The sequence below is a fragment of the Lepidochelys olivacea genome (assembly GCF_965140295.1).
Source record: "Lepidochelys olivacea isolate rLepOli2 genome assembly, chromosome: 15".
NCBI lineage: Eukaryota > Metazoa > Chordata > Testudines > Cheloniidae > Lepidochelys > Lepidochelys olivacea.
Genome location: NC_140425.1, coordinates 28,007,108 through 28,028,672, shown reverse-complemented (window position 1 = coordinate 28,028,672; position 21,565 = coordinate 28,007,108). Strand labels below are relative to the sequence as shown.

The 21,565-nt window shown below is 42.9% G+C and overlaps 1 protein-coding gene across 2 annotated transcripts in view; it reads left to right on the top strand.

Moving 5' to 3' along the window:
• The window catches only part of KDM2B (lysine demethylase 2B), a 171,779-nt gene that overhangs the window by 140,095 nt on the left and 10,119 nt on the right, over positions 1 to 21,565 (top strand). Inside the window, exons 13-18 of one of the 2 annotated variants that reach the window (XM_084649458.1) lie at positions 5,460 to 5,684; positions 9,784 to 9,927; positions 15,318 to 15,404; positions 16,054 to 16,314; positions 17,589 to 17,627; positions 20,050 to 20,723. In XM_084649458.1, coding sequence (XP_084505584.1) covers positions 5,460 to 5,684; positions 9,784 to 9,927; positions 15,318 to 15,404; positions 16,054 to 16,314; positions 17,589 to 17,627; positions 20,050 to 20,723 — 1,430 coding nt within the window. Of the gene's footprint in view, positions 1 to 5,459; positions 5,685 to 9,783; positions 9,928 to 15,317; positions 15,406 to 16,045; positions 16,315 to 17,588; positions 17,628 to 20,049; positions 20,724 to 21,565 lie in introns of both variants that reach the window. The other variant, XM_084649457.1, reaches the window with a different exon arrangement.

Here is a 21,565-nt window from a genome sequence, read left to right as displayed (position 1 = left end):
ATGCACAGGTTTTTGTGTAATTAAATTCAAATTCCACATGGATCACAAGTGGAATTAGTTGGGTCTCATCCCATTACCTGCTTGTGTAAATCTCAAAACCACCACACAGTTTGGAACAATCCTGACTCTTTCAGGAAGGAAATCAGACTGGAATGATAGTAGAAGGTGTTGCAAGTCAGGGTTGAGGTGCATTGGCAGAGTTGTGTGGAGGGGATTTGCACATCCCTGCTTGGAGTGATAAGTGCAGAAGCCACTCGCACAAAAGCTGTCTTCTGGGCACCAATATCCCTCCTCTTAGGGGCAAGCTGGGTCCTCCTTTTTCCCCAGACCAGCACACCTTGTCCTTGGACCCCACCCTCCCAAGTAGAGGATGCTGTATGTGGGTGCCTGTGCTGACATAATGCCACCATAGCCCTGATGGAGTAGTGATAGCAATGAGGGCCCCCACACAGAGTTCTCTGCTTGGTGGAGTGGGAGGAAGTCCACCCACTTACGATGCTTGGGGCAGTTTACACCTCTTGGAACTATTATGTCAGGCCCTCTCCAGAGTCAGGCTGGTCTCAGTGCATTGATTAACCTCAGGTCATATTTTTTTAGCCTCTCTTCGCGACCATGAAGTTTAGAACCTTTTTTGGTAAAAATGCTGAGATTCTGATCAAAGCTGGGGCTTCAGGCGTGGCCTGACAGTGCCTGTGCTTTAGTTTAGCTCTGGTCTAAAACCTACTCAGAATGGGAACAATCTCTTTGGCATCTTCACTGCCTTAGGAAAATGGTTCTCCAGCCATGATCTCGTAGTCCATTAATGACTCCGAACAAGCTTTGGGAGGATGCTGACTTTTCAAGTTACGTAACCCTAATCACATACGTTTAAAATATGTGTACATACATTAGACACTGGCTTAATGAGTTCTGAATACTGTTTCTGCTAGGTGCTTTTCATTTTAAATGACTATCTAGAAAGCCTTAAAAGTATGAACCTAAATTCTGTTTGTTTCTTCACTCTCTTCATGTCAGTCACTAGAGCATGTTCTGGTTTGTTGTAGGGCTGCTAATTAACCTAATTTTTCATTACAGCAAACAGCAGGGAAACATTTTGACTTTTGGGGAAGTAGGAAAACTGGGGGTCTGATAAACTTGACAAGCTTTCTCCCTTTTGTTCTCCTCCTCTAACATCTCCCACTACCACCACTGCCCTCCCAAAAGTTAAAATTCAGGGTCTCCATTCATAGGCAAGACCACATCTTGCTGTTCAAACTAGTAGTCTTTTTCAGTCCTTAGTGCTTATAAGATTGATGTGCTGAAACTGCACCAAGGTATACGTAACCAGGCTGATGAGTAAAGGTTTCCCAACTCACCAAATGATCAAGCACATGTCATACCTAGGATAACTTGGTTTAAATCACTGATGACCTGATTTTTAAGAGGCACTGAGCACTTGCAGCTCTCATTGACTTCAGTGAGGTTTGTGTGTGCTCAGCACTTTTAAAAATCGGGTTACTAATCTCTCAGGGTATATCTACACTGGAAAAAAAACAACCCCACAGCAGTGAGCCTCAGAGCCAGGCATACAGAGCCACCTCCTTCGCTGGGTTTCAGGGCCTGTGTTCCAGCTGAGCAGGAATGTCTACACTGGTATTTTTAGCACTGTAATTCGTGCCTGTAGGCCCAGGCTCTGAGATTTGCTGCCTTGGTGGTGGTTGGGTGTTTTTTTTGTTTGTTTTTTTTGCAGTGTAGACATACCCTCAGTGCTGCCCCAGTTTTCCTGTCTGCACGATGGGGATATTTACTACTTATGTCACAGTGATAGGAAGATGAAACTAAATTTAGTTTTTGTAAGGGACGGACTTTGCAATTCACAGATAAGTGTTAGAGTGTTTATAGCCCAAATGTGCCTCAGATACCCAAACCACATGTGTGTATCAGGGTATGTCTACACTGCAATTAGACACCCACGGATGCCTGTGCCACTTGACTCAGGCTGTGGGGCTCAGGCTAAGGGGCTGTTTAATTGCAGTCTAGACATTCAGGCTCGGGCTGGAGTCCGGGATCCATGACCCTCCAATCTCACAAGGTTTGGGAGGGACAGACTGTTCTCTTGAGGTCATGGCAAGTTCATAGGCTTTGGACCTCAACACAAGACCAGTAGAGCATTGATGTTAAGGAAATCTGCAAGGCCTTTCGGGGGTAAGCTGGGACAGGGTATATTCCTTTATCAAAATGTTTAATTGTGAGGGATTGGGGAAGGAATGGTCACTCCTCCAGGATCCTCTGCTCCTTCCCCTACAACAGCCCAATGGGTCAGTGGCCCCTCACTCTGGCAGAAGAGGCATGGGCACAGCTTCCTTTGAAGACCCTTGGAAGTTGGAGGGTAAGTAACAGAATTGCTTGAGGTAGTCATTGGGATAGATTTGGACTGGCCCCCTTGGGATGGACTTCATGAGCTGAAAGAGATCTTTTCAGTCTAATTTCTGATTCCTTCCTTCACAGCCCTGGGACTGAGCCAGAGCTGACTTTTGGGGACTGGAAAATCAATGGGCACAGGGTGCGAATATTATCTTGTCAGGGAAGGATGGGGGCTCTGAGGTGGGAGATGAGGGACCCCTTATATCCTAAAGCCAATCCAAGACTGAGCTTGCTGCCTACTGCTTATTTGAAGATGGAAGGTCTGAGTCTCTTGGCTAACATCAGGCTGGAATTTAATGTCTGGCTTTTTGCCACACACTAAATAAAACAGAAAAAGCCCCAAATCATGTAGGAGTGTCCTCCTTCAGTTTGAATCTGAGCCCCTTTCTAGGAAAGCAATCCACAGGCTAGATTTCATACTAGTGGTGTATTTAAACTACCAAGTTACAGCCCCAAGAAACTGTATACAAGGCCACTCTAGCCTCACTAACCAGGCTATCATTTGTTTAGACTATGGATTGGTTTTGGTCAATCAGTACAAATAAGGAAATGCGAATAGTCAACTGGGCGGGCTGGTGCTATTGTGTATTGTAGTCTGAAAGATCAAAGGTTTGCATCTCTTTATTTTTCTTCTGAGTATTAGGGATTTATAAGGAAATCCAGGTTGTGTGATTCTGTCTGGCTTCAGATTCAGTCTCTGTCCTCTCACCCCTCCTGCTTTGTTAGCTGCAGTTTCTGACCATGTTAAATCCCATTTGTTAGATGTTGTGCCCCAGCTAGCTGCCAGTGGTTGGGGCACAGGCCTGGAAGTCAGGGAGCCTGGGTCCTCTTCCTCGCTTTGCTACAGTGAGTACGTTTAGCCTAGAAAAATAGTTTTTAAATACAACTTAACATGTTTTAATTAACACTAATGTAGATGGTGTTTAATGCCTTTTAAAAAAGATTAGCTGGTCATAGTCAGGCTTGGTGGGAAGAAAGTAGGCTTTTTCTGGTCAGTGATGACAAATATGAACCTTGTTGGTTATTTATATGTATTTTATTACATGGTACGCTCACTCTTTAAGGCCCTGCTTTGTGCTCCGGATTTTGCACATTACCTGTGGGAGGATTGGGTTTTTGCTTAAAGGAAGTGCTAGAGCATAGTGTCAAAACTAAAGGGAAGATTGAGGTGAGTATAGGGAGAATATGCCTCTGTTGGGGTAAGGAACTCATCCCTTATTTGGGTACTACTAACCCATCCCTGCCAGAGCTGACTTTATCTCTGCAGTTCATATAAACACTTCTGGAAAGCAAGTATTCAGTCTTTAGAATGTCTGAAATGGTTTTTAAAATACCTGCTTTTGGTTCATTTTCTGGTGGGATGATGCCTCTTCTCAATGCAAATTGCACACATTGTTTGCTGCTTTGCTTTTGTTCCATGCCATGTATTTTTCAGGAGCAAAACATGAACCTTTTACAGTTTGCTTAATATAAGTGTGTGATCTACTTGGTGTTTTCTCCCTCCTCAGTTATGATGATGTGTCTGTTTGAATGGAAAAATAAGTTAATAGATGCCCAGTTCCCTCCCTTCTCCCAGCAGAACCCCTGGGACATGGGTTTCTCGCAGGTGAAAGGAGAAAATGTGTGTTAAAATAATGGCAGCCTATCACAGGTAACTATAGAAATTAGATACAGAGCTTGTTAGGTCAAATCATATAGGGAGATTAAATATGGCTCTGTGTGGTTTTAATTGTGGTGTGTGTGTGTTTTAAGAAAGAATGGGGAAAGTTTACAAAACCAAATTAAAATGTTTCTGTTAGCCTTCCTTTTTTTAATTCCAGTGGATAGTTTTGGGGTGGGATTTTTTCAGATTTTGGTTTGTGTTTTTTACCAAACCTTCCCCTGCAGTACTAGCTACCCAAAGTTAGACTTGCACTTGTACAGCGGGAAGAGAAAGTGAAACTATTCTGCTCTCTTTCGACATGCTGAGAAATGCATAAGGTAGGCAAATCTCAAAAGTAATAAAGTAAATGGAGTTTGCAGCATTTTTTTGAGAGAGCTAGAACATGATCAGTAATGCAAGAAGGAATTGAGGAGAGTGGTTAGATATGGGGCCATATCTTGCTCAGTTAACCTTTATGATCCTGTAGAAGTCACTAGTGCAGATCTTTTAAATCAAGAAGAGAATTTGGCCTCTGTCACTTTCCCTTGAATGTGGAAGCATATGGCTGAATTTCTTGATCCAGATGCCCAGTAGTGGATAAGTGAATATGTTGCAATTTCACAAAGAATCTTTTAAGTTAAAAATTTCTCAGTACTTCTCAAGCTTCTGGAAACATGGAAAAAATGTGCTTTGTACAGCCTTTCCAGGCATCTCTGGTGAGAAAGTTTATTGCCCGTAATGTAGAATTCTGGTGTTTCATTTTTGAATACCTGTTTGGTGGTGTTGGAAGAGGGATTGCTGGAAAGTATTCTATGGTGCCTAGGGCTCATATCCTACTTTATCACTTATGTGAATTCAAATTCCTCTTCCCTACCATGATTTCAAAGTTTACAGTGTACCACCTAGCCCCTAAATTTACTTTCACCTCCTCCCTGGATACCTCCTTTTCAGATGGAGGAAAATAGGACCAATAGCATTATCGAAACATCAGCCTGGGACCTAGGAACTGCTCAGCTCTGACACAGATTCCCTCTGTAGCCTTGAGTAAATCACTTGGGCCCCAGGACTGCGATGAGCTGCGTATGAGTACGCTTGTATTGAGTTCAGTGGGGCTCCATCTGTGCAGAGCTCATTGCAGGATAGTGATCTTAATCTCTCTGCTTCAGTTTCCCCATTTGTATAAAATGTGGTACTGTCTCAAAGGATGTCGAGAGGGTTGGTGACTCTAAAAGCGACAGTGTGTATGTGCTAAGTATATTCTAACTATAAAGATGAGATGTGCATTAGAAATATACATAGACAGGAGACGTTGGCATCAATAAAAATCCCCCCCCCCCCCCCAAGTAAAAGGAGATTCTGTGTCTTAAGCAATAAATATAATGAGATATTCATCCTGTGTCTCTGGCATTTCCAGAACAGAACAGTTGGACGACCCAAAGGGAAACTGGGCACTGCCTCTGCAGTGAAGCTAGCTGCTAATCGGACGACTGCAGGAGCGCGCCGGAGAAGAACGCGATGCCGCAAGTGCGAGGCTTGTCTACGTACAGAGTGCGGCGAGTGTCACTTCTGCAAAGACATGAAGAAGTTTGGTGGGCCTGGAAGGATGAAGCAGTCCTGCATTATGAGGCAGTGCATCGCAGTAAGTGTCCAGTTGTAGCTATGGCTCTCTTGAGACACCTTGACAAGCCTTGTTCTGGTGGCTTGTGTCAGAGTGTACCTACCCATCTTTCAGAGGTCCTACTGTCCCTGGTGACTAGACATGGGCTATAGAACTCAATCCTCAAAGTTCATCTCTCCTATTTTAAAAGCAGTCGGCAAAGCAAGCCTGGATCCCATTTGAGAGATGCTTCTCAGACCTCTTTCCTCCCCCTTCTCTCCAACCTTATTTAAAAATGTAATTTTGGATTCTCAGTAGGTTTGGTGTGGGGGTCAGCATGAAGAGAGGATATTAAAAATGTGCCAAAACTTGCATCTTGAATATGAACCTCTTTGAATTTCAGGATGGTGGAAAATTCAAGTCCGATTCAAAACAAAGGATGGGGGCGGGGGGCTGTCTTCTGCTTTGGATCTTGTCAGAATCCAACCAACCGTACCACCTCAACTAAAGAAGGTGGAAATCTTGAGCTAAAATCTCCCACAATGTTGACACTGTTGGAACCTGGATCTCAGACTAAACCAGATCCAGATTTGAATTTGCCACCTCCTCAGCTGTTCCTTTCACACTGAGTTGCTGTGGTGTTCCAGTGGTACATCCACTCTCTGAAGGGAGGAAACTCCAGCTTTTCTGTCCCATTTTAGTTGTGGTTAGCTGTATTTGTAAGTTTGAGAGTTTCCCCTGATGGATTCAAAGGCCTTATCTGTGCTGGGATCAAACTGTGCTGGCTATTATTACTATTTGCTTTTTTTTTTTTTTTTTTTTTTTGAAGGAGAAGCACATTGTCTGCTGGTGGTGGTAATACTTCTGTAGTGGCTTCCGTCTGATCTTAGTTTAGTCTCCCAGCACACCTATGAGTTACGTACATTTATTAACTTTATTTTTTATTTGAGGAAACTGAGGCAGAGAGAAATTGTGCTTTGTCCAGGGTCACACAGCAAGTGAGTAGAAGAGCCCTGCATAGAACCCAGATCTCCTGGGCCTGATTTTCAAGAGTGTTCAGCACTCAGCAGCTCCCACTGTTCTCCATAGGAGCTGCTGGGTGCTGAGCTGTTCTGAAAATCTGGCCCTCTGGCTCCCAGTCCTGTGCTAGGCCATTCATCCCTTTTAGAACAGGGGACGTGGATTCACTTCTTCTGGGTATGTTCCTGGCTCCATCAGACTTGCTCCATGACCTTGACCAAGGTTCTTAGCCTCTCAGTGCCTCAGTTTCCTGATCTGTAAATTGGAGGGAATACCTCCCTCTCTGTAAAGTACTTTTGCAGCTCTAGCGTGCTTTTCATCCGAGTACTTTCAATGATTATTAACTGAGCTGTGACATGAATTTATTGACCAGTTTGGATGGAGAAATTTTTTAGTCATGCTAGTCAAATCTTGCTCCCTCTTCTTGTTGAGGGTCTACCGGAGGTTTATAACATGGCTTCACGGTCTCAATCGGTCAGGGAAACTGCTATCAGCAACCAGTTTCAATCATGGTGTATAGTCCTGATCCCTGTGAAGGAGACGGTTAGCAAAGTTGCACTGTTCTGTCAGCCAATAGTTGCTTGAGGGATGCTCCATTTCTTCTGAGTAGTCCTAAACAAAGCAGGGCCACTCCTGCTTTGGGGGGAAAACAATGCTAAAACCATTTTCCCTCTCTCTGACCAGTTCAGGTGTGTGTCCAGAATGATCACAGACCTTCATGGAACTGGATTCTGTTCTGGGCATCTTTCCCTATATTCTATGGGAAAATATTTTTTCCTAGATCAGTTCTATTTCAGCAACTTTATGTCAGAGAGCTATAGTCTGATCACATGATTGGGAGTCAGGATGCCCATTGGTGCTAGTACCAGTGGGAATCTTATTTCCACTTCTCCCTTGCAAAGAAGGCCTGTAGAATTGTCTGGTTACAGTTTAAAATGGTTCATTTTGAACCATTGTAGTTTGTAACCGTGCCTCGTGTTCCCACTAGCCATCCTGCCTTATATAAACTTGGTCAGTGTGTCCTTCGGTTGTTGCAATAGCAGTACATTGTGGGTACATATCCCACAGTTTCCAGCACAGGTCCTCAAGGCGAGGCTTTGTGGAAGTAATAATCCACAGTTTGTTCTAGTGCTGTTCAATAGATTTTTGCTTTCCAGTTTAAAAATATCAATTGTATAAAGAACATAGGTATTTGGTAACATTACAAGCCTTAAGAGAACCTGTACTGCACTTCATAAAACAGGAAACTAATCTGCATGAAATGACTGAAGCTGCAGTAGCTCAGAACAAGAGAGGAGATGAGTATGTGAGATGTTGTGTGTTGCACAGAGTGGTTCTTCAAGGTGATGCAGGGGCATTGTGCTGGGAGGACCAACTGTAATGGTTTAGCTGCAATACTAGCAGTTTGTCAACATGGGCATTTCAGTGGTGTGGGGTGACCTGCGGCAGGATATAGAACTGGAGACCCTTTCCCCAAGCAAGAACAATTACAATAATGCTGACAATGTCTGTGCTTTTGCAAACACTTTTGTGCATAGACATAGTGTGTTACAAGCATGGCAGCTGCTTGCAATACAAAAAATTTCTAGTAGGCAGAACTTCTGTGGCTTTGAACTTAACTTCTGTCAGTTTTCCCCAACTGCAGACTGGAGATAATCTCACAGTGTGTCTGAGGATTAGTTAGTTAATGTTTTAGAAAAGTTCTCTAAAGATGAAGTGTGCTGCATAAGAGTTAAGTATTTATTGACATGGTAAGGTTTAGAAGGGTTACCAAAGTTTAGATATTAACAGTTGATGTATTGGGCAGGCTGAACAGTAGTATCTTCAGTGTCACTCATTTTATTTTATCCTGCCTGAGATTTCAGACTATCTGCAGATTTCAGTCAATGTAGTTATCCAATGATGGTTTGTTGGGATTTGTATATACTTCTAAAATAAATCCTTTGCCATGAAAGCCAGTTCTCAGCTCTTGAGTGGTTAATACATAAGTAGTGATATATAATGGATGGATACATAATTATAACCAGCTTCTTTTGAATGTCTTTGTTCCTCTCCTTGTCACAAGACTTGTACCATATTGCAGCAAACCAAGTACTTGTGTAACTCCCACCTGCTCGGTGTGGCACTCTGTCCTCCTCAGCTGTAGAGATGGAGTCTGCTACAGCCTGGACTAAGAGAGAGGTGTCTTTTAGCTCATGCAGTAAAGGCTCATGCATTTAACTCAAGAGGTCCCAGGTTTGTTCCTTGCTGATGACATCCAAGGTGGTCAGCGTTACGCTTGTATGTGTTTTAGTGCAAAGACAGTTTCCTAATTAGACTGACATTCTGGCACTTTGATACCAAGATAAGAGAAATAACTAAAGTAGGTGGAGAATTGCAGCATCTTAACTGAGATCTGGCCTGGAAGGAAGAATATCTCCATTGCTAGAAATTCACCCCTTTACCTCCTGTGTTCTTATACAGTGCCTACAAAATGGTATCCTAATCCTGATAGTGGCCTGTAGGTGATACTATGATATAGATATTAATCATGGTTAGATCTGGGAGTTGAGAGATTTGGGTTCTGTTCCTGGTTTTGCTGTGGACTTGCTTTGTGACCTTGGTTGATTCCCATAACCTTCCTCTGCTCTTTCTCTAAAATAGCGTTGCTGCCTACCTGCCAAGGGAGGTTATGAGGTATAATAGACCAGTGTTTTTGATGTTCTAATTTCTCTTCTTTCTTCTATGTCACTCTGTTACCGTAAACTAACTCAAAAGCAGGGTTCTGTATCTGTTTACTGTAAATTTCTAAGACCAAGACCAAGGCATATGTGCTGATGTAGTTAAGTGGGCAGGATTCATCCCTCGGGTTGTCCATTGACTTTAGTGGTATTACAGCGGGCCAGGATCATCCCTAATGTATATCATTCACTATTTGTTGCTCTGGAGCACTCGCTGCCATTGACGTTCAGTGCTTCTTACATTCATTAGTTAGAGTTGGTGGCTCTCAGTACTTTATAGAATCAAGGACCCCATACCACAAACTGCTCTGAGATTAGTCAAATGTAAAATTAAATGTTTTGATAGTCTGCTCCATTATGTTACCTATGCCCTAATCTCTCTCTCTCATCTGTGCAAACAGCCAGTGCTGCCTCACACCGCTGTGTGTCTAGTGTGCGGAGAAGCTGGGAAGGAGGACACTGTGGAAGAGGAGGAGGGCAAGTTTAATCTCATGCTAATGGAATGTTCCATTTGTAATGAAATAATACACCCAGGATGCCTTAAGGTGAGTCCAGAGAAATGACACTGACAGTAGCAATAAATAGAGACAGTCACTTCCTTCAGTTATCAATAAAGTAAAACTAACTGCTTGAAAGCTTTTTTGTGAAAACTGTATGAGAATGTAGAGCTGGTGCAAGGTGCAGGTTGGCCGCTCGGGAGCCCAAAACCCTCTCTAAATAAGGAGCATTACTCAAGAGGATCCTCTTTGACATTTAGTAGCTAGTAACCCCAATGAACAGGGAAACCACTGCTTTCCCAAAAGAGCTTTCAGATTCCTTCCACCTCCTTAGTATTTGACATAAGTAAAGATACCTCTCCTTAGCTATTTCCAGGTAAATAACTCTGAGGTGAGGAGATGAACCTGTGAACTTTCTTAGAGCTTCGGAGTTATTTAAACAAAACAATTTGGAAGTTAGGAGATTAGAACATTGTGATTCAAATAAACCTAAATGTCAGTCTGGAAAGACACAGTGAAAATTCCAGTGCTGACCCAACATCTAGCTCTTCCTCCCCTTACAAATGGTAGTAAATGTGTGCCTCCCACCCAGCCAACCTAGCTACTATAGGAAAGAAACTGAATTTGTCTGTTTAGATGGATTACAATAATATGGTCTGGTTGTAAAATAGTACAGCCTGCATGCTGTTCCCGCCTGGCCCTTATTGGGTGTAGGGTGGTCTTAAGCCCAACTTGTGAGGGTGAGTAGGGTAAAGGTTTAGTTGTCTGTTCCATATGTTGCAGGTAAGTGTGGGCAAAGTTGATCTCTGGCCTAGAGTTGAGCATGGGGACTCGGGGCAAACTACGCATGTCTACACTGTGATTAAAAAAAACTTGTGACATAAAGTCTCAGTGTCTGGGTCAGCTGACTCAGGCTCGTGGAGCTTATGCTGCAAGGCTAAAAATAGTGATGTAGATGTTTGGGCCTGGGCTGGAGCTCAGGCTCTGAGATCTCTCCTCTTGCAGGGTCTCAGAGCCCAGGCTCTAGCCTGAGCCCAAACATCTAAACTGCAATTTTATAGCTTAAGCCCCATGATTCTGAGCCAGCTGACCTGGGCCAGCCTTGATTGTGCCACCCAGGTCTTTTATTGCAGTGTAGACATACCCACTGTGACTGTGGTAGAGGCAGGATCTTCCACTTGGATGAAGTCAGGAGACTGTATGAGAGATGTTGTGGTCCTTTGCCTGTACAGAGAAGGTTTGTCTCCCACCTTTAACTAGAGTGTTCTTGCAGTATGTAAGACTGTATGTGTGTGAGAAGGAGAGAGAAATGGCTTCTTTAGGACAGTGGAGGGTGTATGGCTGGAGCGTTCAGTGATTCAAGAGCAGAGTTGAAGCTGGCAATGAAATCTCAGCTAAGTATTTCTAGACTCTGACATTTGTAAATTAAAAAGTCTGTTTCACATGAGTTAAGACCACAATCCCCACACTTACTACCAACCTTTCTACACCTCAGAAAGGACAAATGGGTAGCTCAGTTCATGTGTTTGTCCAGACATAAACCTTGTGTTCAGCAGAGGCTAGCTCCGAGCTCATTGAGCTTTCCCAGCAGTGTCTGTGTCCCGGTAGTCTCTAGGGAACACAGCAGGTATGTTTTATACTTCCGAAGTACTCAGCGTTAGCCGAACTCTGCTCCCATTGACATCAATGGCCATACCCTTCAATGGGAGCAGAGTTAGGTCAATACTGAGCACATCTGAAAATCCCACCCTCTGTGTGGGCTTTTGCAGCCACTTGACTGGGAGACTTCTGAGTCACTCCATTCCAGAACTGATCCTGGGAGCGATTTCTCCAGCTTGAGTCACTCAACCATTCTCTTCATCATCATCATCCCAATTTATGGTTAAAATTGTTTTGGTATTGCCACAGTAAAATGTATTCCAACATCCCCTACTCCCAGAAGGCAAGAGTTGGTGCCTGTGGGACACACTGTGACGGGAAAAATACTTCTGTTCCAAAAGGCCAGAGCCCCATGCTCTGAATAATGCTGTCTGTATTATCTCTCAGCTCCTTAATCTCTGGGTGAGGAATGGAACAATTTTCAGAGGTGCTCAGCACCCACAGCTCCTGTTGTAGACAGGAGGGTGGGGGAGGGCAGGCTGCAGTTGCTCAGCACTTCTGAAAATGAGGCCTTTAGTGTGTTAGCAAAAGAGTGGAGCTAGTGGTTAGCAGGGGAAGGAGCTGCGTAGTCTGTCCTGCAGGGCACGTCAGTCCTGACCTGCAGCACTGCTTCACTATTGCAGTACACCAAACTCACATGCCCAAACTACTCCAAATTTTCCTCTGTCCTTCCCTCCAGCAACACAGAGTAACATTATTCAGGATTTGGCCTGCAGGACAGAATCACTGTTTAGTGACAGTTGAAGCACTGACTTCCCCAAACCAAATTTGGGGCTTGCTGACATGCAAGCTAGCTATGCAGGATGTGGGTCAGACCTGTGAAATTCAAGCAAGTACTACTGCTGTCCTGCATATTCATGACCAGAGACTAACCAGCCAAGTGCTGGTTTGGTAACATAGAAGAATCACTTCCAGTGTCTGTGAAAATGGAAAAGTTTGAGATATTTGCAGTTCTGCCCTGGGAAAATAGGTGTAGGTTTTTTGTTTTGTTTTTAGCAAGTAAAAACAGATAACACACCCTAGGATTCCCTTCCCTATCCCTGGCCGGAAACACCATGTCAAACTGAGCTTTTGGGGGGCCCCTTACAGCTTGTCCTAAGAAAGTGTTGTGTGGCCTGGGAGCCTTGTGTATCTCCTCAGCTTCTCTGGAGCTCCCAGAATTCCTGGTGACCTGTAGCAGTGTGGTATCCTCCAATGCCTTTTCTGTAGGTGATCCACTCAGGGTGGCTGCCTTAGTGACATTTATTTACAGGACGAAAAGGACACTATCCCACCAGGGATTTGGGAGCCTCCAGTGTTTTCAGATTTCTAAGGAACCACATTTAGTTTTTTCTCAATAGAAGAGTGTTCCCTCTTTCCTTTTAGTCTCTTCGTCATCAAGATGTGTTCTTGGGGCAGCTTATTTTTTCCAAACCTTGTGAATGAATTTATTGCTAATGAGTGCAAGAGGATGAATGGCATTAGGTGCACTGGTAGAGAAGCATGCATGGAGTCTAAGACCTTCTCTATACAAACACTGCTGTGCCAGTAGACTTCATTCCCCACTTGTGTCACCCCCTTCTTATTCTAGCACTGCCATGGCACATGGCTTTTGCTTAATGTGGTCAGATAAACACTGTGATTCCCACAGCCTTTAATAGGACAACTGCATAGTTGTGTAGTTCCACATTTAGATACCTTGAATTGCTGTTGTCCTGCTGGACATTCAGTGCTGAAGGAGCTACAAGCTGTGGTTTAGACATCTACCTGCTGCTTGGTTTTTGACGGATTCAGTGGCAGGTTTTTGTGTGTCTCATTAGTTTGCCTACAACTACCCACATCTATTCAGTGCTTTAAACTTCACGCAAAGGGGCCTAATGGCCTTTGTCTCCTTTTTAGGTAGAATTTGATCTATTCAGCCCAAGAAATAACTTGTTTCTGACTTGGGACTGCCCCAGGGGCTGTTTCCTAAAGATGGAGGATCTATATAACTCGTGGCACAGTCCCACACCTGTGAAGGGGGAAGGGAGGTTTAAGTGATAGTCAAGATAAAAACGTTTAAAATTCCTCCCCTGTTTGCTTACAATGCTTGAGATTATTAAAACTGAAAGGGCTCTTCAAAAACAAAACAACTGACTTATCACTCTCACTGGATAGGGAAACTAGAGCAGTCGCTGTCTGTCTGGTTCAGAGGCTCCACACTGTAGCCCTCTTAGTACTGCAGGAGAATATGCAAATAAGAATGAGCTTTTTCACTGACTTACAATAAATTCTTTTTTGGAGCTTTTCTTTGGACTGCATGAGTCTTCCAGGCCCTTTATAGCACTGTCCTTGCCTCTATTTCAGACTTAGCCCCCTCGTGTCCTTTACCCTGCTGGTAATTCTAGCCTTGATGTCTTATTGGCCTTGCTTCCAACCTGCCATAATGTATTGAATGTCCTCCTTACAAGCTACTTTGCTTTCCGTATAAATATAAATCTTCAGATGCATTTCTTCCACAATGTCAAGAAGTGAATCTAATTTTAACAGTTTTTTTTAAGTTTGTAATTGACTCAAGGTATGAACATGCCATAAATGAGTAGCCATGTGCTCTCACTACCATAATCCTTGTCTTTCCTCACCCCATCCCGACCCTACTGTTTAATTCCACTGTGCCATATCTAAAATAAGACTAAAGGTACAATTTTCAAAAGCACCTAAGTCCCACTTTCAAAAGTGAATTAAGGGCTTATGAAAATTTTATCCCATTAGCTCTTCAGGGCACGACCATGTTGATAATTATACCATATAGCCCTTAATGCAGTTTTGGAGACTGTCTTTTTTAAAAAACAAACACAATACTAATAAACTGGATGGAACGAGCTTTTCTTCTCTGTATACTACCTATTGAATTGATGAAGAAGAAATGGCTAACTTTGAAGGCAAGGGGGCTATAAAATAAAATTGCTAGGCACACCATATCTTTGAATGAAAGTTTCAGCCTGTCCCCTGTAACTGACCTGGCAAGTTCCATTTTGTTGGTATTTGGGCTGCAGCCTGGCATGGGGTTATTTTCCTGCATGGAGTCGAGGTTAACATTTTAAGGAGCACTCTTAAGTACATTACAAAAATCCTCACTTTTAAAAACACTTTTCCATGTTAATGAGGATGGGAAGGAGACCTTTGTGTCTGTAAAATGAGGATAATGATATTGACTTACTTAGTGAAGTGCTTTGGGATCCTCCAATTAAAAAGCGCTGTATAAGAGCTGGGTGATTGATTATTTATTTATTTTATTATTAAAAGGCTGATCTTCTTGCCAGCCCACTGGAGGGAAATGAGTGAAAGAGTGTATTGTAAATTGGAGATGAAGGAGGGGACAGTCTTAGATTAGGCAACTGGACAGCCCATTTCTCTACAAGTACAGGATATGGTATCTTAATAGAGAATGCGTCAACTATTAAACAGGGAATACTCCTGATCTCAGCCAACAAGCCAAAATTTAAAATCCATCTCAAGTACCAAACTGGCCAGTCTGTTTTTGATTTTGGTTTTTGTTTTGTTGGTGGTGTTTGGTGAGTAAACTTACAGGGTTGGGAGTATGCATGTCATAGTGCCAACAAGGTAGTGCTGTTCCTTTAGTGCATCTATCCTAGAGCCACTGGAAGAGAAACAACTGATCTGCGATACAGGATAGCAGTGCAAAAAGTCTGTCCCCTGCTATTGTAATGACTACTTTGAGATGACAATAATCTGTATGTGGACTTGCACTGCCACTTAACACTATTAATTGCAAACGGGTTATGCCTCTTTCCCTTTAGGTGAAGGAATCAGATGGTGTGGTTAACGATGAACTACCGAACTGCTGGGAATGTCCAAAGTGCAACCATGCAGGGAAAACTGGGAAAGTGAGTTTCACTGGAATATATGACATAAGCATGAGACACTAAATCTGGTGTATTCTCTCTAACATCCAGATCTATTTTTGCTGTCTTGTTATGGCTATGAAACAAAAGCACTGTTAGTCTAAAAATCCATGTAGTAAACAAAGAGACACATTGTCAAATAACTTGAGACTATTTAAAAATCTTCTCTGCTTTTCCTTATTGTACGTCATTCAGCTGAGACAAAGAAAAGAAATTAGTCAGCACTCCTCTTGTTTGCAGTCATTTTCACTTTAGGATTCTATGCACTGACAGACTGTAACCAAAACATTGTAGGAAATCCTGCAGAGGAGGGATGTTTAAATCCAAACTAAAAGCTGTTGTTTTTTTAAATTTTGTAAATCTGTATTAAACAAAATCTGAAATGTCCCTTACAACTAGTGAAATATTATATTCTTTATTATCTGAGATGGAGGTAGAAGGTATGTTACAAATAGGAAAAACTCCTTAGAGGTTAAAATTCTTTACCACACTGACTGCTTGTGAATAGCCACTTAGTGTTTAATCAACTGCTTGTAACCAGACAAGCTTCAGATGAAATGCATTGTAAACAGCAAAAAAAAGACATAAGATATAAAGTTTGTTTGTGTTTTCTCTCTCTTTGGCGTACAAGCAAAAGCGTGGACCAGGATTCAAATATGCGTCGAATCTCCCAGGCTCACTGCTTAAGGAACAGAAGATGAACAGAGATAATAAGGAAGTAACAGATGTAGCAAAACGGAAAGGGGAATGTGAAGAAACCCCCAGGCGGAAATCTGATGAACATTCCAAAAAAACCCCTGTTGATTCTATTTTGAGGAGAAAGTCAGATGATGCGCATATGCGAAGGAAAAGAAAATTTGAGAAACCCCAAGAACCTGCTATGAGAAAACGGGTATGAGAGGATAGAACCTCATTTCCTTAATGTGCGCACACACACGGGCACTTGTTGTGGGTCAGGGGCTGATGTCTCTTGCACTTCTGCTTTGAGCTTTCCTTTGAGTCTCTTGAATTCCAGCAAGTGATAGTTACAAAGGAAATTACATAGTACTTTACATTTCTTTTTGAAAATTATCCATCAAGCAGAACAGTAAAGTTTATCCACCTGAACTTTACTTTACTTTACTTTTTTTATTCAGGGACAGAGAACACAGGGCAAAGAACTGGCTATTTACTTTAAAAAAGAAATTCTGAACTAAGTGAGCCGCACTGTAGGATTTTTTTTTTTTTTTTAAATGGGGAGTGGTCAAAAATAGTTTCAGTCAACCCTTTTCATCTCTAGCCACTGGGTGGCACTCGATAGCTTTCTCTAACTAGCCATAACTACATAAGCAGTAGTCATACTTCACTAAGTAACTGATCCTTACAGCATCTGAGATAATATTCTCAACAACTTACAGAGAGCAGGAGGAATCTATCTATTGCTTTCAGCTGCAATTTAGGTAACTTTTTAAAATCTGACTTGCACAGTTTATTTGGGCCAGAAAGCATTCAAATGCTTTAGTTTAATTTAACGTCTAGGGATTGCAGAGTAGCTTGTCTATGGAAGTGAAAAGGGGGATCTGGCTTTAACTTCGGTCATGAGTAAACGTGTGGTGATTTCAGTTGTGTTTAGTGGGAGTTTTTGTGCTAGTTTTGTAGTACACATAAATTCACTACGGTAAACAGCCCTAGATTTGAAATAGAGGTGATACAGGTAGTGATTGAAGTTGCAGAGGCAGAGTAGGGGGGCTGCATGCACAGTGGCAGTCCGCATGTGTTTGGTCTCTAGCCAGTGCTGTTATCTGCTTGCCTTTATGGGCACTAAAAACTATTTGACTTAGTAGAGGATGCTGGTATGTGTTTCCTACATGCCTCCAGAATGTGGGACACTTTGATGGTTCTGTAGAGTGACACCACAGTACACTGGGGAGGAGATTATGGGGAGATGTTAAATGTTCATTGATGGACTTCAGCCATTGAAAACCACAAACCATTAGTATTCAGAAAGGCAAGAAACAAAGTGTGGCTTGATTATTGTATAGTGGGTTAATTTGCCTGCTTCATTATGCTTTGCTGTAACCATTCACCGAACCAGCTATTAATTGAAGAAAATTGGTATAGTATGAATTTTTACTAGATACCTACACAAAAAATAAACTATTTGTTTTCTTTTCTTTCCTGAAACAGCTAAAACTTGGTAAAGAAGAGAAACTCTTCAGGAAAAAGGTACTTTGACACCTCCTTTAATTTGTGTGCTTCCACTTTTTTCCCCTCTTGTGTTCTGTGAGCTGCATTGTGGTTCAGTTTCTTTAGCAATCCCATTGCAGTGTCTTTGCTACCATTTTTACTGCATATTTGCATCTCAGAATCAGAAAACATCCTCTTTCTGGATTCACACAGAGGTTTCCACCTGAGATTAGTTGATTTTTTTTTTTTTTTAAATATTTCCTATTGTACAATCCTCTACTAAAATGCTGTTAAAACAGTGTCACAGGGCGGCACAAGTTTCCTTCCCCTTGTCCCTGCGCCCTGTGCTTAGGCTGGCAAAAGAAAGGGTCTCAGACGCCTCTTGCAGGTGCTTCACCCGTGTTCTTTTATTTATAGTGACTGTACAGTCCCAATTCCCCCAACACCAGTCCCTGCTCCGACCCCTCACTGGGTCCTCTGGCCTTTAAGGCTTGTGCCAGCCAGCAGAGACAGAGCCATGACCCTCCTATCCTTCTGCCTGGCTAGCCTCCCCCCACTGAGCTCTTCCCTGGGTTTATATGTCTTCCCAGTCAGCAACCCAGCTGGTTCCACTTGTCTCAGCAGATTATGCTGAGCCTGCCCTCGTTAGGGCCTGCGGCTGGGCTCCCGGCTAAAGGTCTTGGCCCATATACGCGGCCACCCTACAGGGAAGCAGGGGGAAGTCGGCTCTTTAGCAGGGCATCCAAAGGTTTATTACTTCTGCCCTGTGACCCGTAGGCTATGTCATTTTCAAAGACTAGTGGGTAAAATTCTCTTTTCTGTACTGATGTTCTACTCTCTCTCTACATGCACCAATCTTGCCAGACCCAATAACATAATTAATTTGTGTAATGGTGCATGAGGTAAAATCTGTCCTGACGTTGATGGTGACCTTGATGGCTTGAGGGATGATCTGTTTGCCTTTTATACACTAGCATATGATTAGAAATGTTGTAGGTCATTAAATTATCCAGCTCCTAGTTTCTGACTCTCTGATATCCTAGGATGGAGAATGACATAAGGTGACTATCGTGTGAAGAAGTTTCCATTTAATTAATCTAAATTACCTGTCACTAACTTTCAGTAACTTCTCGTTCTCCTGTAATAAATGTAAAAAAGGAGGAGTTGATCATCTTTCGCTAATCCCTCTGTAATCTTAAATCCCTTAGTCCAGTCTCTTGTAGCTTTGGTTAAAGCTCCAAAAAAAACCCCAAACTGTGCATGAATGATACATCCCCATTTAAAAGCTAGGAGCATGTCCTTTTATTAGATCCATACAGTTTATTACAGCAGCATAGAAATTCTGGCATAACAATCAGTGTGTTGATAGTGTCACACCTCCTTTTGCCAACCCCATCCCTGTTTACTACAGTGCCGTTTCATTTTAGTTTTAACAACTGTTGACTTCTCTCTTGCTTGTAGTGATCAGATTAGACCCGAAATCTTCCCCTTTTTTGGCATGGTATTGCACATCTCTTGCAACTGTGTCCCACATACATCAGTGTGGGATTTGATTAAAGTAGACAAGTCATGTTTGATTCCTGCTTACGAAAAGTGACTGGATCAGGGAGGAAGGTTCCAGCTGACGCCTCCACAGCCCCACTTTCAGTCAAAGTTTCTGTGAACTTCAGGTCTCCTCAGACTAGCAGTGTATCAAGGCTGTCAGTAGGATCACCCATTTGTATATATACACACTATGCTGGAGAGAGACTGAGACAATGAAGTGCACTCCTTGGGACATAAAGGGGTAGCTACCACTCAAGGATCCAGCAGCAAGTGGCAGAATAGCAGTATGCCAGGAATATGGCTTAGTAATTGCAATACAGAATGTTCCAAAACTTGCTAAATCAAATGAACCCAGTGTTCTTAGCCTGCGTTGCTGCTTGGGTGAGTAAAACCATTGGTCTTGAGTGCATCTCAGGAAATACAGTGGCTGTTTTTTAAAATGGGGAATTTACTTTCTGAACCACAGTGTCCTGAGACAGTTTTCTCCTACCCAACAGAGATCTCCTGAGGAAGAGAGCATTTGTTTACATTGTGGTGTTACCTGCTGCATATATTAATTGTTTAACTGGCGCTCACTTTCTGTGCTACCAGCAGATCCTTAAAAATTAGATTGTCCGGATGTTTTAGGAATATCCATGTTAAATATAAAACAGTCCCCGGGAGTCCTTAGGGTTGCTCGTGAACTTACGATTTTTAATATACAATGCCTCTTTAAAATACCGTCTTAGGTGTGGTGCCACCAGTTATTAACATTCCACTGTAGTCGGGAGAATGTTTGGATGTGGTCCTTTACCCTATTGCCCTCTATGCAGGCAGCTGGGAAGCATGTCCTCTTGCACAAGGTGCTGTTTGCAGGCCCTGTGACACGAACTCGTTAATTATCAGCTCTACTAAGCCTCAAACTCTTCCTTTTCAGAGGCGATCATGGAAGGCTACAGATGACCGACCTGCCATGGCCAAACCCCTGCGGCGTTTTAAACAGGAACCTGAGGAGGATCTGCCAGAAGCACCTCCAAAATCCAAGGAGAGTGACCAGTCGCGGTCAAGCTCTCCCACTGCGGGCCCCAGCACCGAAAGTGCTGAGCCCAGGGACAAGAAGAAGATAAAGATGAGGCGGAAAAGGCGGCTTCCAAATAAAGAACTGAGCAAAGAGCTCAGCAAGGAGCTCAATCAGGAGATCCAAAAAACCGAGAACAGCCTTGCCAACGAGAACCACCAACCCATCAAATCTGAGCCAGAGAGCGAGAATGAGGAGCCCAAACGTGCTCTGTGCAATAGTGAGAGACTCCACAGGTTCAGCAAAGGGTTAAATGGGACTCCCAGGGAGCTGAGGCACCAGCTTGTGCCAAGCCTGCGAAGCACACCTAGGGTGATTACTCGGCCACCACCTTCACTCTCTCCTCCCAAATGCATTCAGATGGAACGCCATGTAATCAGGCCACCCCCCATCAGCCCTCCTCCGGACTCACTCCCCCTAGATGATGGGGCAGCCCATGTGATGCAAAGGGAAGTCTGGATGGCTGTCTTTAGCTACCTCAGTCATAGCGACTTGTGCATCTGTATGAGAGTTTGTAAGACCTGGAACAGATGGTAAGGAGCTGAGGGGGATGATGCTGGTTTTATCTTACTTCATGATGTGATGCATGGAGGTATAGGATAATCAGCACTTACTAATTTCTCTTCTTCCTGAAGGGGATTTAAGCATGTGTGAAGTTTTAGGGGAAGATGATGCTCTCCTCAGTTCACATGGAGTGAGGGTATGACCACAAATGCTGGCCTTTAACAAAATGCAGTTCAATCAAAAATAGTGTAAATATTTCTAGGTGAGGTGTGTTTGTGCAGGAGCTGTTCTGCTTTTTCTTGAGAACTCGAGATCACCTACAAGGCTGGTAAACACACAACCACATAACATCTCTCATGCCAACTGTATTCCAAAATCCTCTAGTTAGACAACAGCAGAGAGAGCAGTGTACTAGTATAGGAAGTAGAGGTTCCTGAATCTGGACATCATTAGGTGCTTGCCTGCCTGCCATTAACTTGAGTCTTTCCTCCATCCAGTTATTAAATGCCTCCTGAGATTCAGACAAGATAGCCCTTTGCCCCCTGATCACTGATTTAAGAGGTGCTTCAAGCTGTTCTAAGATCATTTTTGCATATACAGGGCACATGTGGGAAAGAACTTGTTTGTTGTATTCTCAACCCTCTGCTTTTTAACAGCAGTTTCATTAGTAGAATATCTGAGTGTATTTTCCATGCTAATTGTTTTATTGTCATTTATGGTGTGTCTCTTTGGGCCTCTTATATAAATTGACTCAATAGGTCAATGACCGTAACCCAACAATAAGCTATAATGTATATTATGAATCTCATAGCCATGTTTATACACTTGGCTGAACTTCCAATAAAGCATCCTCTTGGCTGGCTGCTCAGTT